This window comes from Lepidochelys olivacea (assembly GCF_965140295.1).
Source record: "Lepidochelys olivacea isolate rLepOli2 genome assembly, chromosome: 8".
Taxonomy (NCBI): domain Eukaryota; kingdom Metazoa; phylum Chordata; order Testudines; family Cheloniidae; genus Lepidochelys; species Lepidochelys olivacea.
The window spans coordinates 41,538,883-41,553,766 of record NC_140418.1 but is presented as its reverse complement, the minus strand read 5'-3'; the positions used below and the strand labels follow the sequence as shown (position 1 = coordinate 41,553,766).

General features: G+C 45.8%; 1 protein-coding gene across 5 annotated transcripts in view; it reads right to left on the bottom strand.

Annotated features, from left to right (window-relative positions):
• Positions 1-14,884, bottom strand: part of ATF6 (activating transcription factor 6) — a 419,899-nt gene that overhangs the window by 365,093 nt on the left and 39,922 nt on the right. For all 5 annotated transcript variants that reach the window (XM_084636803.1, XM_084636800.1, XM_084636801.1 and 2 more), the window contains exon 7: positions 9,364-9,515. In XM_084636803.1, the coding sequence (XP_084492929.1) occupies positions 9,364-9,515 (152 nt within the window). The remainder of the gene's footprint in view (positions 1-9,363; positions 9,516-14,884) is intronic.

The following is a 14,884-nucleotide window of genomic DNA, read 5'->3' as shown; positions in this document are numbered from 1 at the left end:
GTGGTGTGGGGAGCCTGTCTTGCCTCGCTGCGTCTGCCACTGACCAGGAGCTGCCAGAGGTAAGTGCTGCCTGGTGGGAGCCAGCACCTCATACCACCTCCTGCACCCCAACACTCTGCCCCAGCCCTGACCCTCATCCCAGAGCCAGCACTTCGTGCCCACACCTTGCACTCGACAGTCTGCCCCAGCACAGAGACTCGACAGTCTGCCTCTTGCACCCAAACTCCCTCCTAGAGCTTGCACCCCTCGCCCACTCCTGCATCCCTACGCCCTGCTTCGGGCTCAGCCCAGAGCCCCCTCCCACACTGTGAACCCCTCAGCCCCAACCCAGAGCCCACACCACACCCAACCCCCTACCCCAGCCCAGTGAAAGTGAGTTAGGGTGTGGGAGAGTGAGCGATAGAGAGAGGGGAGGATGAAGTGAGTGGGGCAGGGCCTCGGGGAAGGGGCGAGGTGTAAAAAGGTTGAAGACCACTGGCCTAGAGGCTGTCGGGGAGACTGTAACAGCAGTGGTATCACAACCCCACCCCAAAAGGGGGACAGGGTGTGCATACCTATTGACACCATCTCTAGAAAGATGAAACCCTTCATTCCCATCCTCCTACAACTACAAAAATCACACCGCTATGGCTCATGATTAGGATTAGTCAATGATTATTTTCAACCATGATTATTTCTAAGAATAGGTTTTTTTATTCTGTTCTGTAGCCAGCCCAGATTCACTCCCCATGCCTCAGATCCTGCAATGTTATCCAGGCAGCAAGTGAGAAAGGCAAAGAGGAGACTGTATCCAGTTTCAGTAACTGGGTCAGACCAATGGTCCATCTAGAACAATATTCTCTTTGGACAATGGACAGTGCCAGATACTTCAAAGGGAGTGAACAGGACAGAACAATTTATTAAGTGATTCATCCCCTGCCATCCAGTTCCTGGACAGTCAAATCTGCCAGTCAAATATTTAGGGAATATGACTGAGAGCACGGCATTGAATCCCTGACCATCTTGGCTAATAGCCATTGATGGACCTATCCTCCATCAACTTCTCTCATTCTTTCTTGAATCCTTATACTTTTCGCCTTCACAACATCCCCGGCAACGAGTTCCACAGGTTGGCTGGGCATTCAGGGCCATTCCTACCCATGAGCAAAGTACGCAGCTGCGTAGGGCATCAGGAAATTTGGAGCATCACATTTTCCTGGTGCCCTGCGCAGCTGCATGCTGCTCCAGCCCCTGCCCCGCCTCTTCCCCATGGCCCCCGCCCCTGCTCTGCCCCCACTCTACCCCTTCTCCAAAGCCTCTTGCCAGCCCTGCCCCCACTCCCCTAAGGACTACAGCAGGGCTGGGCCTGCACTCACTGGTGGTGGGAAGTGCAGCAACCCAACCGGCGGCCCAGGCCCCACACACACACCCCCTGCAGGGGGGCTGTGTAGGGCCCCAAAATAGCTAGGGACGACCCTATGTGCATTGTGTGAAGAAGTACTTCCTTATGTTTTAAACCTACTGCCTATTAATTTCATCAGGTGTCCCCTGGTTCTTGTGTTTATGTAAAGGGGTAAATAACACTTATTCACTTTCTCCACACTATTCATGACTTTATAGACCTCTATCATATCCCACCATGGCTTTAGTCATCTCTTTCTTAAGCAGAACAGTCCTGCTCTTTTTTTTTTACTCCCCTCTCCTCAGGATGAATGCTGTTCCATACTCAGATTTTTTTGCCCTTCTCTATACTCTTTCCAGTTCTAATACATCTCTTCTGAGATTGGGTATTCAAAACTGCATGCAGCATTCAAGGTACGGGTGTACCAGGGATTTATACAGTGGCATTATATTTTCTGTGTTATTATCTAACTGTTTCCTAATGGTTCCTAACAGTCTGTTAGCTTTTGACTGCCACTGCACATTGAGCGGATGTTTTCAGAGACCTTTTCCTCCTCCCGGCTCCATGGACTCCAGCTCTGGCTCCCTGCTGCCAGACTCACAAGACAGTGCACGAAGCATGCACTCTTACCCAACTCACTGCCCCTTGTGAGGAAAGCAACAGAGCAAGAGGCAGCTGCAGGCAGACAGAAACCAAAATGCCAAGCACCTAACTAAATAAGGTCTGGGAATATACACTCGATGAAAATTGGGGGGGGGGGAAGAGCTGCTCATTCAGTGGGCACCATTCCCCTGACTCATGCACAAGATGACCTAAGGAAAAAATAGTATGTGATCATGTCATTAAAGGCTATCAAAAACATACATGAACAAGGTTGCATAGGTAATGCCAGAATTAAGATTACCTATCTTCTGAATCCTTGATTTTTGCAATCTCAAACATTCCTTTAGCAGTTTCTTTTGCAGGCAATTGTATAGAATTTGTTCATTAAGAAGGAACAGTATTCACCTTTGAACTTCTCTCAAAAAAAGGAGCAGAAAACATTTTTTCAGTTGCATAAAACAATTGAACATAAACCTAGCATTTGGGATGTGCATATGAAAAGTGAATCTCTGATGGAATGCATTGTGAAATCCATTAATTAGGGCTTCTCTGCATGGAGTCCAGCTTCTACTGTAGAACCACAGACCTTTTACGCATGCTTCCAGGTGGACTGTTAATGTAACAGAATGCTGTCCTTTCACCCCAGACCCAAGTATGTTTTTCCACACTGTTAACCTTAACTTTGCCCCAAGAAAGACATGGTGCTCTTTGACTATGACTTGTTATGGAATTGTAACCTTACCTGTGGGTTTCCTAGGCTTCAAGCTTTTCTCTAAACCCTAATGCTCTTGAGGTAATGTTCCCTCATAGTACTGATGTTTGTCAATTTTTTGTTTAAGGAATTACTTTATTTTCTTAAGAGATCTAAAGGTTTGCTAGAGAGGAGCTCTGTTCCTGCAGACCCTGAGATGCCCACAAGAGGGAAGCACCCATTCAGCAGACTTTAGGTGTTCCACAGCAATGAATGGAAATGCTCCCTTGGTCTGTTAGCTACCAAGTCTCCTGCTAACTGTGTCTCCTACCCATCATTCCATGGAGAAGAGCCCTCATGCTGCAGACCTCCAATGGCCCACAAATAGGGGCCCACTCTTGTGAACTTCTATAGGTCCTATCACACAGACCCTGAGTTGCACAGTAGTGCAGCTTCCCTTCTATTGGCTTCATACTGTCTGCAGGGCTGAGGCTCACCTGGAAAGGTCAGCTGGCAAGAGGCTTGGGAGTCAGCAGAAGTGGGGGGTGGGAGAAGCTGCCTCCACCACACTGAGGGAAGTACAGTGAAAGATGAACCCTTTCCCTGCTCCACTGGGTTGCTTCCTCCTGCCCCCAGTCTCTGTTGAGGGGGTCCAGAAAGTGAAAATTCCCTCCCATACAACCTTGGAAGGTTCTTCAGTCACCTGACAATCAAAGTCCCTTGGGAAGCTCATTGAGGACCCTAATATCGCTCTCATTAGGAAGCTCCAGGGCAAGTCCTACGAGACTCCAGGCCCAGGCGCCAGTTGGCCCTAGGAAAGGCTAGTTGGCATCCTAATAGCCACTACCCAAGCCTTTTTGGGGTCCCCAGAACAGCCTAAGTAGGTTTGTCAGCCCCTCAGTCTCTCAATAAGCCAAAATAGCCAAGGAAATAACAAGACTTAGTCTCATAGACTTTAAGGCCAAGAGGGGACCATCATGATCATCTAGTCTGACCTCCTGCACATCGCAGGCCACAGAACCTGAACCACCCACTCCTGTAATAGACCCCTAACCTCTGGCTTAGTTACTGAAGTCCTCAAATCATGGTTTAAAGGCTTCAAGTTACAAAGAATCTGCCATTTACAGGAGTTTAAACCTGCAAGTGACCCATGCCCCATGTTGCAGAGGAAGGCGAAACCCCCCCAGGCCTCTGCCAATCTGACTTAGGGGAAAATTCCTTCCCGAACCCACATATGGTGATCACTTAGACCCTGAGCATGTGGGCAAAACCCATCAGGTTGGGATTACATACTTGTGGGTGATGCTCGACAAAACATCTCCGGTATGAGGGGGTGAGTTCCCAATCAACCTCCCAAAACTGATAAGGGTCAACACAACCTCCCAGACATACTGCAAGAATCAATAAGGGTTTGCAAAATGCCTTGAAATCCTTGGCTGAAAGGACCTGAAGCCAGGGAGCTTACCCTGACATCTTTCGAAAGATACATTACACATCCGAAATTGTATGTTCTGTGCAACATAAATACACAGAGGCCAGTCTGTCCAACAAAATTCACTCTAAGAAAACATTTTCCCATATACTGTTTCTAGTGTACTTTGTAAATGTTTATTTTGTGCATGAAAGCATGCACTCCTCGCACTTTCATTCATCACTGCATGCTCTAAAAAAGTCAGCAATGCTTAACATAACTTAAACAAAATAACTTTGTGTTGCTATGTGCCATTAATCATTCAGCAAAGCAATCCAATTCAAGCAGGTCACTACTTTTCTGATCTTTGTTAATTTAAAAGCAGATTCCAAGTTATTTCCTTGCTAAAAATGTTTTAACCTTCAGAAGACCATCTGTATCATTTCCAAAGATGTAACAGCCAGATCATTGCTGCCACTTCCAGTGTCTTCCCAGGAACAGTATCTGCTGAACAACAGAAGCCACCTCACAAAAGTACCTGGATAAATTTGCCTCTTGCTAAGGCTCATTTGTAGCTAATTCTAAAAACGCTGCAGGTCCTGCACTATATTTAAGCTTGGCAGGATTCGATTTAAATGCACTGATGTCAGTAAATGTTAATTTCAGCTGACACACTGAAATCGACAAAAAACATATCCATTGGGGAGTGGGTGGAAGTGCAGCCTCCCCCACACACCCCTGAAGCCCTGCTGCCACAGCCTCACTCACCAGCCAGGAGTAAAGTAGCCATCCTCAGGCCGGAGCTGTTCAGTAGCACGGTGGCCTCACCTGCGGCCGGGGGCTTGTCCTTGCAGCCCTGGTTGTGGCGGTGTGCTCCACCAGACCAGGACCGCAGGATTCCCCTGAACCTTGTGCCCCAGTGTCTTGGGCACCTCAGCCATAAAGGGAGCTCCTGAAGTCTCGTTACCAGTGCCACAGCTAACCCTAACCTCAACCCTTCCCATCTTCCTTTTTTAATTTCCCGCAGCTATAAAAATAGAAATTGTTAAAAATTAAAAAATAAACACATAAGTTAATCAACAAAACTGCAAAAAATAAGAACAGAATTCTGCCAGCAAAACTATATTTCCTGTTCTCACATGACCCTCTTGTGGAAAAGGATAGATTGCTACCTGACAGCTTTTTAAACCCAAGGGTGAACTTCTAAAGGTTGGGATTAAATACTATCCTAACAGCTTGAATCTCCAAGATCGGGCCAGAAACCTCATGAAAACACTCTTTTGCTCCCATGAGAACATTTTTATTCAGTGAATTATAGTACTGCATAGAGACCCCAACCCATGGCAAGACCCTGCTGCACTACTCCCTATGTACACACAGTGAGAGCCCCTGGAGAGCTAACAGTCTAAGTAGACAAGACAGACAAAGGCAAAAACCCAAGACTCACCTCTGTCATGACATCCAGCCTGCTGATAAAGGCTACAGAGGTGACAAGCTGTGCCTATTCTTTCTCCTTTCCTTTCCCTACTCTCTTCTTCCTATCCTCTAACCACAATGAAATAAAAATACCAACGTCCACATAACACTGGGCCAATTCTTCACCCCCTCATTTCCCTGTATGTTGTATCCCCATCCTCTACCCTTTGTCTGTTTGTCCGAAGGGATCACGTCTCTGCTGTGTTTGTACATCACCCAGCCCAACTAGTGCTATTATAATACAAATATTTAGTAACAGTAAAAGGTGGAAGAAGAGGATAATATACTTTCCTATTTTACAACTGGAGGAATGAGGAACAAAGAGGTTAAGTGTCTTGCCCACGGTTACCCAATTAATCTGTAGCAGAGCTCAAATCTCCCAAATCCCAGTCCAGTGCCCTAACTTCAGGGCCAGCCCTCCTTATCTGGGGTATGCGGGCACTTCCAGTTTCAGGCCCAGAGTACACAGAAATAAAGACCATCAGTAAAATCTTCATCCAAACACTTCAGAACTTTCTAAAATAGCATGGGTTTGGTCCTAGAGATGGGTGAAGGCCCACAAATGTGGGGCTGGGGTGTCAAATTCAATGATTTACCCATTCAATGATTTACCAATGACAGACAGACAGACACACACACAAACACGCAAAGGTTCTCAAACTTCATTGCACCGCGACCCCCTTCTGACAACAAAAATTACTACACGACTCCAGGAGAGGGGACAGAAGCCTGAGCCCGCCCAAGCCAAAGCCTGAACCCCACTGTCCTGGGTAGAGGGGCCAAACCCAAAGCCCAAGGGCTTCAGCCTGAGGAAGGGGGCCTGTAACCTGAGCCTCGCTACTCAAGGCTGAAGCCCTTGGGCTTCAGCTTCGGCCCCAGGCAGTGGGGCTCCAGCTTTGACTTTGGCCCTGAGCCCCAGAAATCTAACGCCAGCCCTGGTGACCCCATTAAAATGGGGTCGTGACCCACTTTGGGGTTCCGACCCACAGTTTGAGAACTACTGGACTGTCTTAAAAAAAATAAAAGGTATCCAGCAGAATGACACACCCTCTTTCCTGGTTAGACATTAGGAAAATATTTCGTCCTGGATAGTTAGACAATGGAACTGTTTGCCAAGTGAGGCTTCTGAGCCCCAGACACCAGTGGTGTGAAAACACCTATCATTTCAGAGCTCCATCCAGCAGAACCAAGACACCTTCTTCCTAAGGATGCACAGCCCACAAGCACTCCCACACCATGTGCCAGCAGCTGAGGGGACAGGTGGTTTCAACCCAAAAATAACTACCATAAAACAGCTGGAACTTACATCCATGCCTTACAACCATCCCGATGTGTAGAAAGAATAGTAAATATGGCAGACAACCAGCTTGGCTTAACAGTGAAATCCTTGCTGATCTTAAACACAAAAAAGAAGCTTACAAGAAGTGGAATATTGGACAAATGACCAGGGAGGAGTATAAAAATATTGCTCACGCATGCAGGAGTGAAATCAGGAAGGCCAAATCATACTTGGAGTTCCAGCTAGCAAGAGATGTTAAGAGTAACGAGAAGGGTTTCTTCAGGTATGTTAGCAACAAGAAGGAAGTCAAGAAAAGTGTGGGCCCCTTACTGAATGGGGGAGGCAACCTAGTGACAGAGAATGTGGAAAAAGCTTAATGTACTCAATGCTTTTTTTGCCTCTGTCTTGACAAACAAGGTCAGCTCCCAGACTACTGCACTGGGCAGCACAGCATGGGGAGGAGGTGACCAGCCCTCTGTGGAGAAAGAAGTGGTTCAGGACTATTTAGAAAAGCTGGACGAGCACAAGTCCATGGGGTCAGATGCGCTACATCCGAGAGTGCTAAAGGAGTTGTTTCAGAGTAGCAGCTGTGTTAGTCTGTATCCGCAAAAAGAAAAGGAATACTTGTGGCACCTTAAAGCAGTGGTCTCCAAACTTTTTGGCTCACGCACCCGCATGCTGAAGACCGGAAGACTTGCCACAGATGAGTCACCGAAGGAAGAAGACCAGAAGACCAGCCGCAAGTGCGCTGCCAATGGAAGAAGAACGGAAGACTTACTGCAGGTGAGCCGCCGAAGGGGAACACCAGCTGTGGGCCTGTAGAGCTGCCAACAAAGAAAAAAACGGCAGAGTGCCGTCTGGCAGTGCTCCTGGTGCCACGCACCCCCTGGGATCATCTCACACACCCCAGTTTGGAGACCCCTGCCTTAGAGACTAACAAATTTATTTGAGGATAAGCTTTTGTGAGATACATCCAATGAAGTGAGCTGTAGCTCACGAAAGCTTATGCTCAAATAAATTTGTTAGTCTCTAAGGTGCCACAAGTACTCCTTTTCTTTTTTTCTAAAGGAGTTGGCGGTTGTGATTGCAGAGACATTGGCCATTATCTTTGAAAACTCATGGGGATCGTGGGAGGTCCCGGACAACTGGAAAAAGGCTAATGTAGTGCCCATCTTTAAAAAAGGGAAAAAGGAGGATCCGGGGAACTACAGACAGCCTCACCTCAGTCCCTGGAAAAATCATGGAGCAGGTCCTCAAGGAATCAATTCTGAAGCACTTAGAGGAGAGGAAAGTGATCAGGAACAGTCAGCATGCATTTACCAAGGGCAAGTCATGCCTGACTAAACTAATTGCCTTCCATGACAAGATAACAAGCTCTGGTCTCCCACAGTATTCTTGCTAGCAATGGACTATAAGGTGGATAGATTGTCGGGCTCAACGGGTAGTGATCAATGGCTCCATGTCTAGTTGGCCGCCGGTATCAAGTGGAGCACCTCAAGGGTCGGTCCTGGGGCCAGTTTTGTTCAATATCTTCATAAATGATCTGAAGGATGGTGTGCATTGCACCCTCAGCAAGTTTGCAGATGACACTAAACTGGGAGGAGACGTAGATAAGCTGGAGGGTAGGGATAGGATACAGAGGGACCTAGACAAATTAGAGGATTGGGCCAAAAGAAATCTGATGAGGTTCAACAAGGACAAGTGCAGAGTCCTGCACTTAGGATGGAAGAATCCCATGCACCGCTACAGACTAGGGACCAAATGGCTAGGCAGCAGTTCTGCAGAAAAGGACCTAGGGGTTACAGTGGACGAGAAGCTGGATATGAGTCAACAGTGTGCCCTTGTTGCCAAGAAGGCCAATGGCATTTTGGGCTGTATAAGTAGGGGCATTGCCAGCAGATCGAGGGATGTGATCGTTCCCCTCTATTCGACCTTGGTGAGGCCTCATCTGGAGTACTGTGTCCAGTTTTGGGTACCACACGACAAGACGGATGTGGAGAAATTGGAAAGTGTCCAGCAGGGGGCAACAAAAATTATTAGGGGACTGAAGCACATGACTTATGAGGAGAGGCTGAGGGAACTGGGATTCTTTCGTCTGCAGAAGAGAAGAATGAGGGGGGATTTGATAGCTGCTTTCAACTACCTGAAAGGGGGTTCCAAAGAGGATGGATCTAGACTGTTCTCAGTGGTAGCAGATGACAGAACAAGGAGTATTGGTCTCAAGTTGCAATGGGGGAGGTTTAGGTTGGATATTAGGAAAAACTTTTTCACTAGGAAGATGGTGAAGCACTGGAATGCATTACCTAGGGAGGTGGTGGAATCTCCTTCCTTTGAGGTTTTCAAGGTCAGGCTTGACAGAGCCCTGGCTGGGATGATTTAGTTGGGGATTGGTCCTGCTTTGAGCAGGGGGTTGGACTAGATGACCTCCTGAGGTCTCTTCCAACTCTGATATTCTACGATTCTATGACTGTTTGTGTGGTGGCTTGGAGGAGGGGTTTAGCCAGTGCTATTTTACCACTCACTGAACTGCTTCCTGTAGCTGGTGCTACGTTCACAGTGTGACTGGGCAGCTGCGTGACCCCTCCAGTGACAGCAATGACCGGCTGTGATGCAGGGTGAACTGCAGGACTCTGGAGCTGTACCACAGTGGACTGAGAAAGCACCAGTGGCTGACCTAGAATGGAGACAGAAAGACAATAGTCACTGAGTGTTCAGTGGGGAATGGGGAATATGTTTTTATACTATCAATTTGTGGGGGGTGGTTTTGATGGGTAGGGAGGCTTCACTCCCAAAAGCACCTGGCACTGCTCCCTTTGGATTCAGTTCTTAAGCATCAATATACTCTCAAATAAAACTCAGTGAAACAAAAGAAGTCTGCAGGGTTCTGTATTTATTCCCCCAATTGCATATCAGTTGATAAACCAAAACACAGCTCTTCCATCTGCCACACCACAAATTTAATCTGGGATCAGATAATTCATCTAGACTTTTTCTGCTTCTTACACTATAACTGGTAATCAGATTTTGCACTGAGAATTTGGCTGGCACTTTTGCTAATAATACACAAAGCAGAATAGAGTTCAGATCACTCTCTCAGAATTGTGCTGGCTCCTCCGGGCTCACAAGAGTAAACACCGGTTGGTGTCACTACGACAAGTGTAACAGCCTTAACAAGGCTGTGATCCCTAAGCCTTTTAGCACCCATCAACCCTTAACCAGGGGGCGGGGCTCCTCAGGGCTCCGCAGGGAGACCACGGCTTTAAAAAGCCTGCTCCTAAGTGACCAGAGGAGCGGCTAACGGGAGTTTTGCGAGGGAGTTTACAGGCGTAGTGTGAGCTGGGGCTAGAACGCAACTTTCTTTAAACTTAAAAGCCAAAACCACCCCCTTGATATAAACAAAACAACAACAAAGAAACCAGCTGCAGGAGGAAAAAGAGAATGCAGGCAGAAGTCCAGCAACAGAGTGGGGGCCACCCAGTTTATTGCACCCAATGCAGCATGTATGATTACCTGCCCTATGGGCAGTTGGTGTATGTGTGCATTCGGAGCAAGGAGCTCCTGGCCTTCAGAGACCATGTACGGGCTTTGGACACCAGAGTGGCTGAACTGGAGGAGCTGAGGGAGACAGAGAGGTATGTTGATGAGACTTTCCAGGACACAGTAGAACGGTCCCACCTCTGACAGCCCCTATGCTGTTGAGGAGGATGAAAGTCCCAGGGAAGGAGAACATCTAACTGGAGCAGAGGGAAACAATCCCATAGTTGGGACCCTCCTTCAAGATGATGTTGTGGTATCCTCTTGCACTGAGGATACCTCTCCAGAAGAGGGAACTCCAGCTATTAGAAAGACAGGTATTAGTAATGGGCGATTCGATCATTGGAAACATAGATAGCTGGGTTTGCAATGACCGGGAGAACCGCATGGTAACTTGCCTGCCTGGTGCGAAGGTTGCGGATCTCTTGAGACATCTAGATAGACTTATGTGTAATGCTGGAGAGCAGCGGGTGGTCGTGTACATGTAGGTACCAACAACATAGGGAAGGATAGGAGAGAGGTCCTGGAGGCCAAATTTAGGCTGCTAGGTAAGAGACTGAAGTCCAGGACCTCCATGATAGCATTCTCTGAGATGCTCCCAGTTCCATGCACAGGGCCAGTTAGACAGGCAAAATTGCAGAGTCTCAATGCGTGGATGAGACAATGGTGTAGGGAGGAGGGGTTTAGATTTATTAGGAACTGGGGAAACTTTTGGGAAAGGGGGAGCCTATACAGGAAGGATGGGCTCCACCCAAACCAAAATGGAACCAGATAGCTGGCACTTAACATTAAAAAGGTTGTAGAGCAGTTTTTAAACTAAGGGCTGGGGGAATGCCAACAGGTATGGAGGAGCACATGGTTTGGACATCCCTTAGGGGTGGATCTATTAATAGAGAATCTCTATGTCCTAGTGAGGACGAGAGGATGGAAAATGATAAAATACAGGCAGGGTCTGATCAGAAACAGTCAAATAAAAAAGAGTCCCATTCAGTTACACCGTGTAATTGCAGACAGCTAAAAGGAGACACATTTTTAAAGTGCTTATACACCAATGCTAGAAGTCTACAAAATAAAATGGGTGAACTAGAGTGCCTTGTATTAAATGAGGATAGGGATATAAAAGTCATCACAGAAACTTGGTGGAATGAGGCTAATCAATGGGATACAATAATACCAAGGTACAAAATATATCGGAAGGACAGAACAGGTCATGCTGGTGGGGGAGTGGCATTATATGTGAAAGAAGGCCTAGAATCAAATGAAGTAAAAATCGCAAATGAATCAAACTGTACCCTAGAATCAATATGGATAGAAATTCCATGCTCTAATAATAAGAATATAGCAGTAGGGATATATTACCGACCACCTGACCAGGACGGGGATAGTAACTGTGAAATGTTCAGGCAGATTAGAGAAGCTATTAAAATAAAAAACTCAATAATAATAATGGGGGATTTCATATTGACTGGGTACATGTCACCTCAGGATGGGATGCAGAGATACAGTTTCTTGACACCTTAAATAACTGCTTCTTGGAGCAGCTGGTCCTGGAACCCACCAGAGGAGAGGCAATTCCTGATTTAGTCCCAAGTGCAGCACAGGATCTGGTCCAAGAGGTGAATATAGCTGGACTGCTTGGTAATAGTGACCATAATATAATTAAATTTAATATCCCTGTGGCAGGAAAAACACCACAGAAGCCCAACACTGTAGCATTTAATTTCAGAAAGGGGAACTACACAAAAATGAGGTGGTTACTTAAACAGAAATTAAAGGGTACAGTGAAAGTGAAAAGTGAAATCTCTGCAAGCAGCGTGGAAACTTTTTAAAGACACCTTAATAGAGGGTCAACTTAAATATATACCCCAAATTAAAAAACATAGTAAGAGAACCAAAAAAGAGCCTCCATGGCTAAACAACAAAGTAAAAGAAGCAGTGAGAGGCAAAAAGGCATCCTTTAAAAAGTGGAAGTTAAATCCTAGTGAGGAAAATAGAAAGGAGTATAAATACTGGCAAATGAAGTGTAAAAATACAATTAGGAAAGTCAAAAAAAATTTGAGGAACAGTTAGCCAAAGACTCAAAAAGTAATAGCAAATTTTTTTTTAAGTACAACAGAAGCAGAAAACCCGCTAAACAACTAGTGGGGCCATTGAACGATCGAGGTGCTAAAGGAGCCCTCAAGGACGATAAGGCCACTGCGGAGAAACTAAGTTAATTCTTTGCATCGGTTTTCACTGTTGAGGATGTGAGGGAGATTCCCAAACCTGAGCCATTCTTTTTAGGTGACAAACCTGAGGAACTGTCCCAGATTGAGGTATCATTATACGAGGTTTTGGAACAAACTGATACATTAAACAGCAATAAGTCACCAGGACCAGATGGTATTCATGCAAGAGTTCTGAAGGAACTCAAATGTGAAATTGCAGTACTACTAACTGTAGTCTGTAACCTATCATTTAAATCAGCTTCTGTACCAGATGACTGGAGGATAGCTAATGTGACACCAATTTTTAAAAAGGGCTCCAGAGGCAATTACAGGCCTGTAAGCTTGACTTCAGTACCGGGCAAATTGATTGAAACTGTAATAAAGAACAGAATTGTCAGACATAGAGATGAACATAAATTTGTTGAGGAAGAGTCAGCATGGTGTTAGTAAAGGGAAATCATGCCTTACCAATCTACTAGTATTCTTTGAAGGGGTCAACAAGCATATGGACCAAGGGGATCCAGTGGATATAGTGTACTTAGATTTTCAGAAAGCCTTTGACAAGGTCCCTACACCAAAGGCTCTTATGCACAGTAAGCTGCCTCGGGATAAGAGGGAAGGTGCTCTTGTGGATTGGTAACTGGTTAAAAGATAGGAAACAAAGGGTAGGTATAAATAATCAGTTTTCAGAATGGAGAGAGGTAAATAGTGGTGTTCCCCAGGGGTCTGTTCTGGGACCAGTCCTATTCAACATGTTCATAAATGTTCTACAAAAAGGGGTAAACAGTGAGGTGGCAAAATTTGCAGACGATACAAAATTACTAAAGATAGTTAAGACCCAGGAAGACTGCGAAGACCTACAAAAGGATCTCTCAAAACTGGGTGACTGGGCAACAAAATGGAAGATGAAAATAAAAGTTGATAAATGCAAAGTAAAGCACACTGGAAAACATAATCCCAACTATACATATAAAATGATGGGGTCTAAATTAGCTGTTACCACTCAAGAAAGAGATCTTGGAATCATTCTGGATATTTCTCTGAAAACATCCACTCAATGTGCAGCGGCAGTGAAAAAAGCGAACAGAATGCTGAGAATAATTAAAAAGAAAGGAGTACTTGTGGCACCTTAGAGACAAACAAATTTATTTGAGCATAAGCTTTCGTGAGCTACAACTCACCTCATCGGGTGCATCTGATGAAGTGAGCTGTAGCTCACAAAAGCTTATGCTCAAATAAATTTGTTAGTCTCTAAGGTGCCACAATACTCCTTTTCTTTTTTGTGGATACAGACTAACACAGCTGCTACTCTGAAACCTGAGAATAATTAAGAAAGGGATAGATAATAAGACAGAAAATATCATGTTGCCTCTATATAAATCCATGGTTCGCCTACATCTTGAATACTGTGTGCAGATGTGGTCGCCCCATCTCAAAAAAGATATATTGGAATTGGAAAAGGATCAGAAAATGGCAACAAAAATTATTAGGGGTATCACACGGCTTCCATATGAGGAGAGATTAATAAGACTGGAACTTTTCAGCTTGGAAAAGAGACGGCTAAGGGGAGATATGATTGAGGTCTATAAAATCATGACAGGCGTAGAAAAAGTAGATAAGGAAGTGTTGTTTACTACTTCTCATAACACAAGAACTAGGGGTCAGCAAATGAAATTAATAGGCAGCAGGTTTAAAACAAATAAAAGGAAGTATTTCTTCACACAATGCACAATCAACCTGTGGAACTCCTTGCCAGAGGATGTTGTGAAGGCCAAGACCATAACAGGGTTCAAAAAAGAAAAAATCCAATCAGGTTTGTACGCACGCACGTGCACGTTGCCTGGAAGATTTTTCCCTTAGCAGCATCTGTCGGGTCGGCCTGGGCAGAGGGGTAGGAGGGTGGGTATTGGAATGGACATGAACAACACATCTCGAAGAACAACAGTTACAAGAAGTGAGTAACTGTTTTTTCTTCTTCGAGTGCTTGTTTATGTCCATTCCAATCAGATGACTCCTAAGCCAAATTTAGAAGGTGGGGTCAAAGCTGTCCACTGATTGGAGTACCACTCTTCCAAAGGCAGCATCGTCTCTGGCCGGACAAGTGATTGCATGCTGCATGGCGAAAGCGTGTATGGATGACCACGCTGCCGCTCTGCAGATTTCCTGGGTGGGAACTTGAGCCAGGAACGCCATCGATGAAGCACCCTGGTAGAATGTGCTGTTATCTGCGGCATGGGAACCCCTGCTAGACTGTAGCATTCACTAATACAGGCCACAATCCATGGTGAAATTCGCTGGGCTG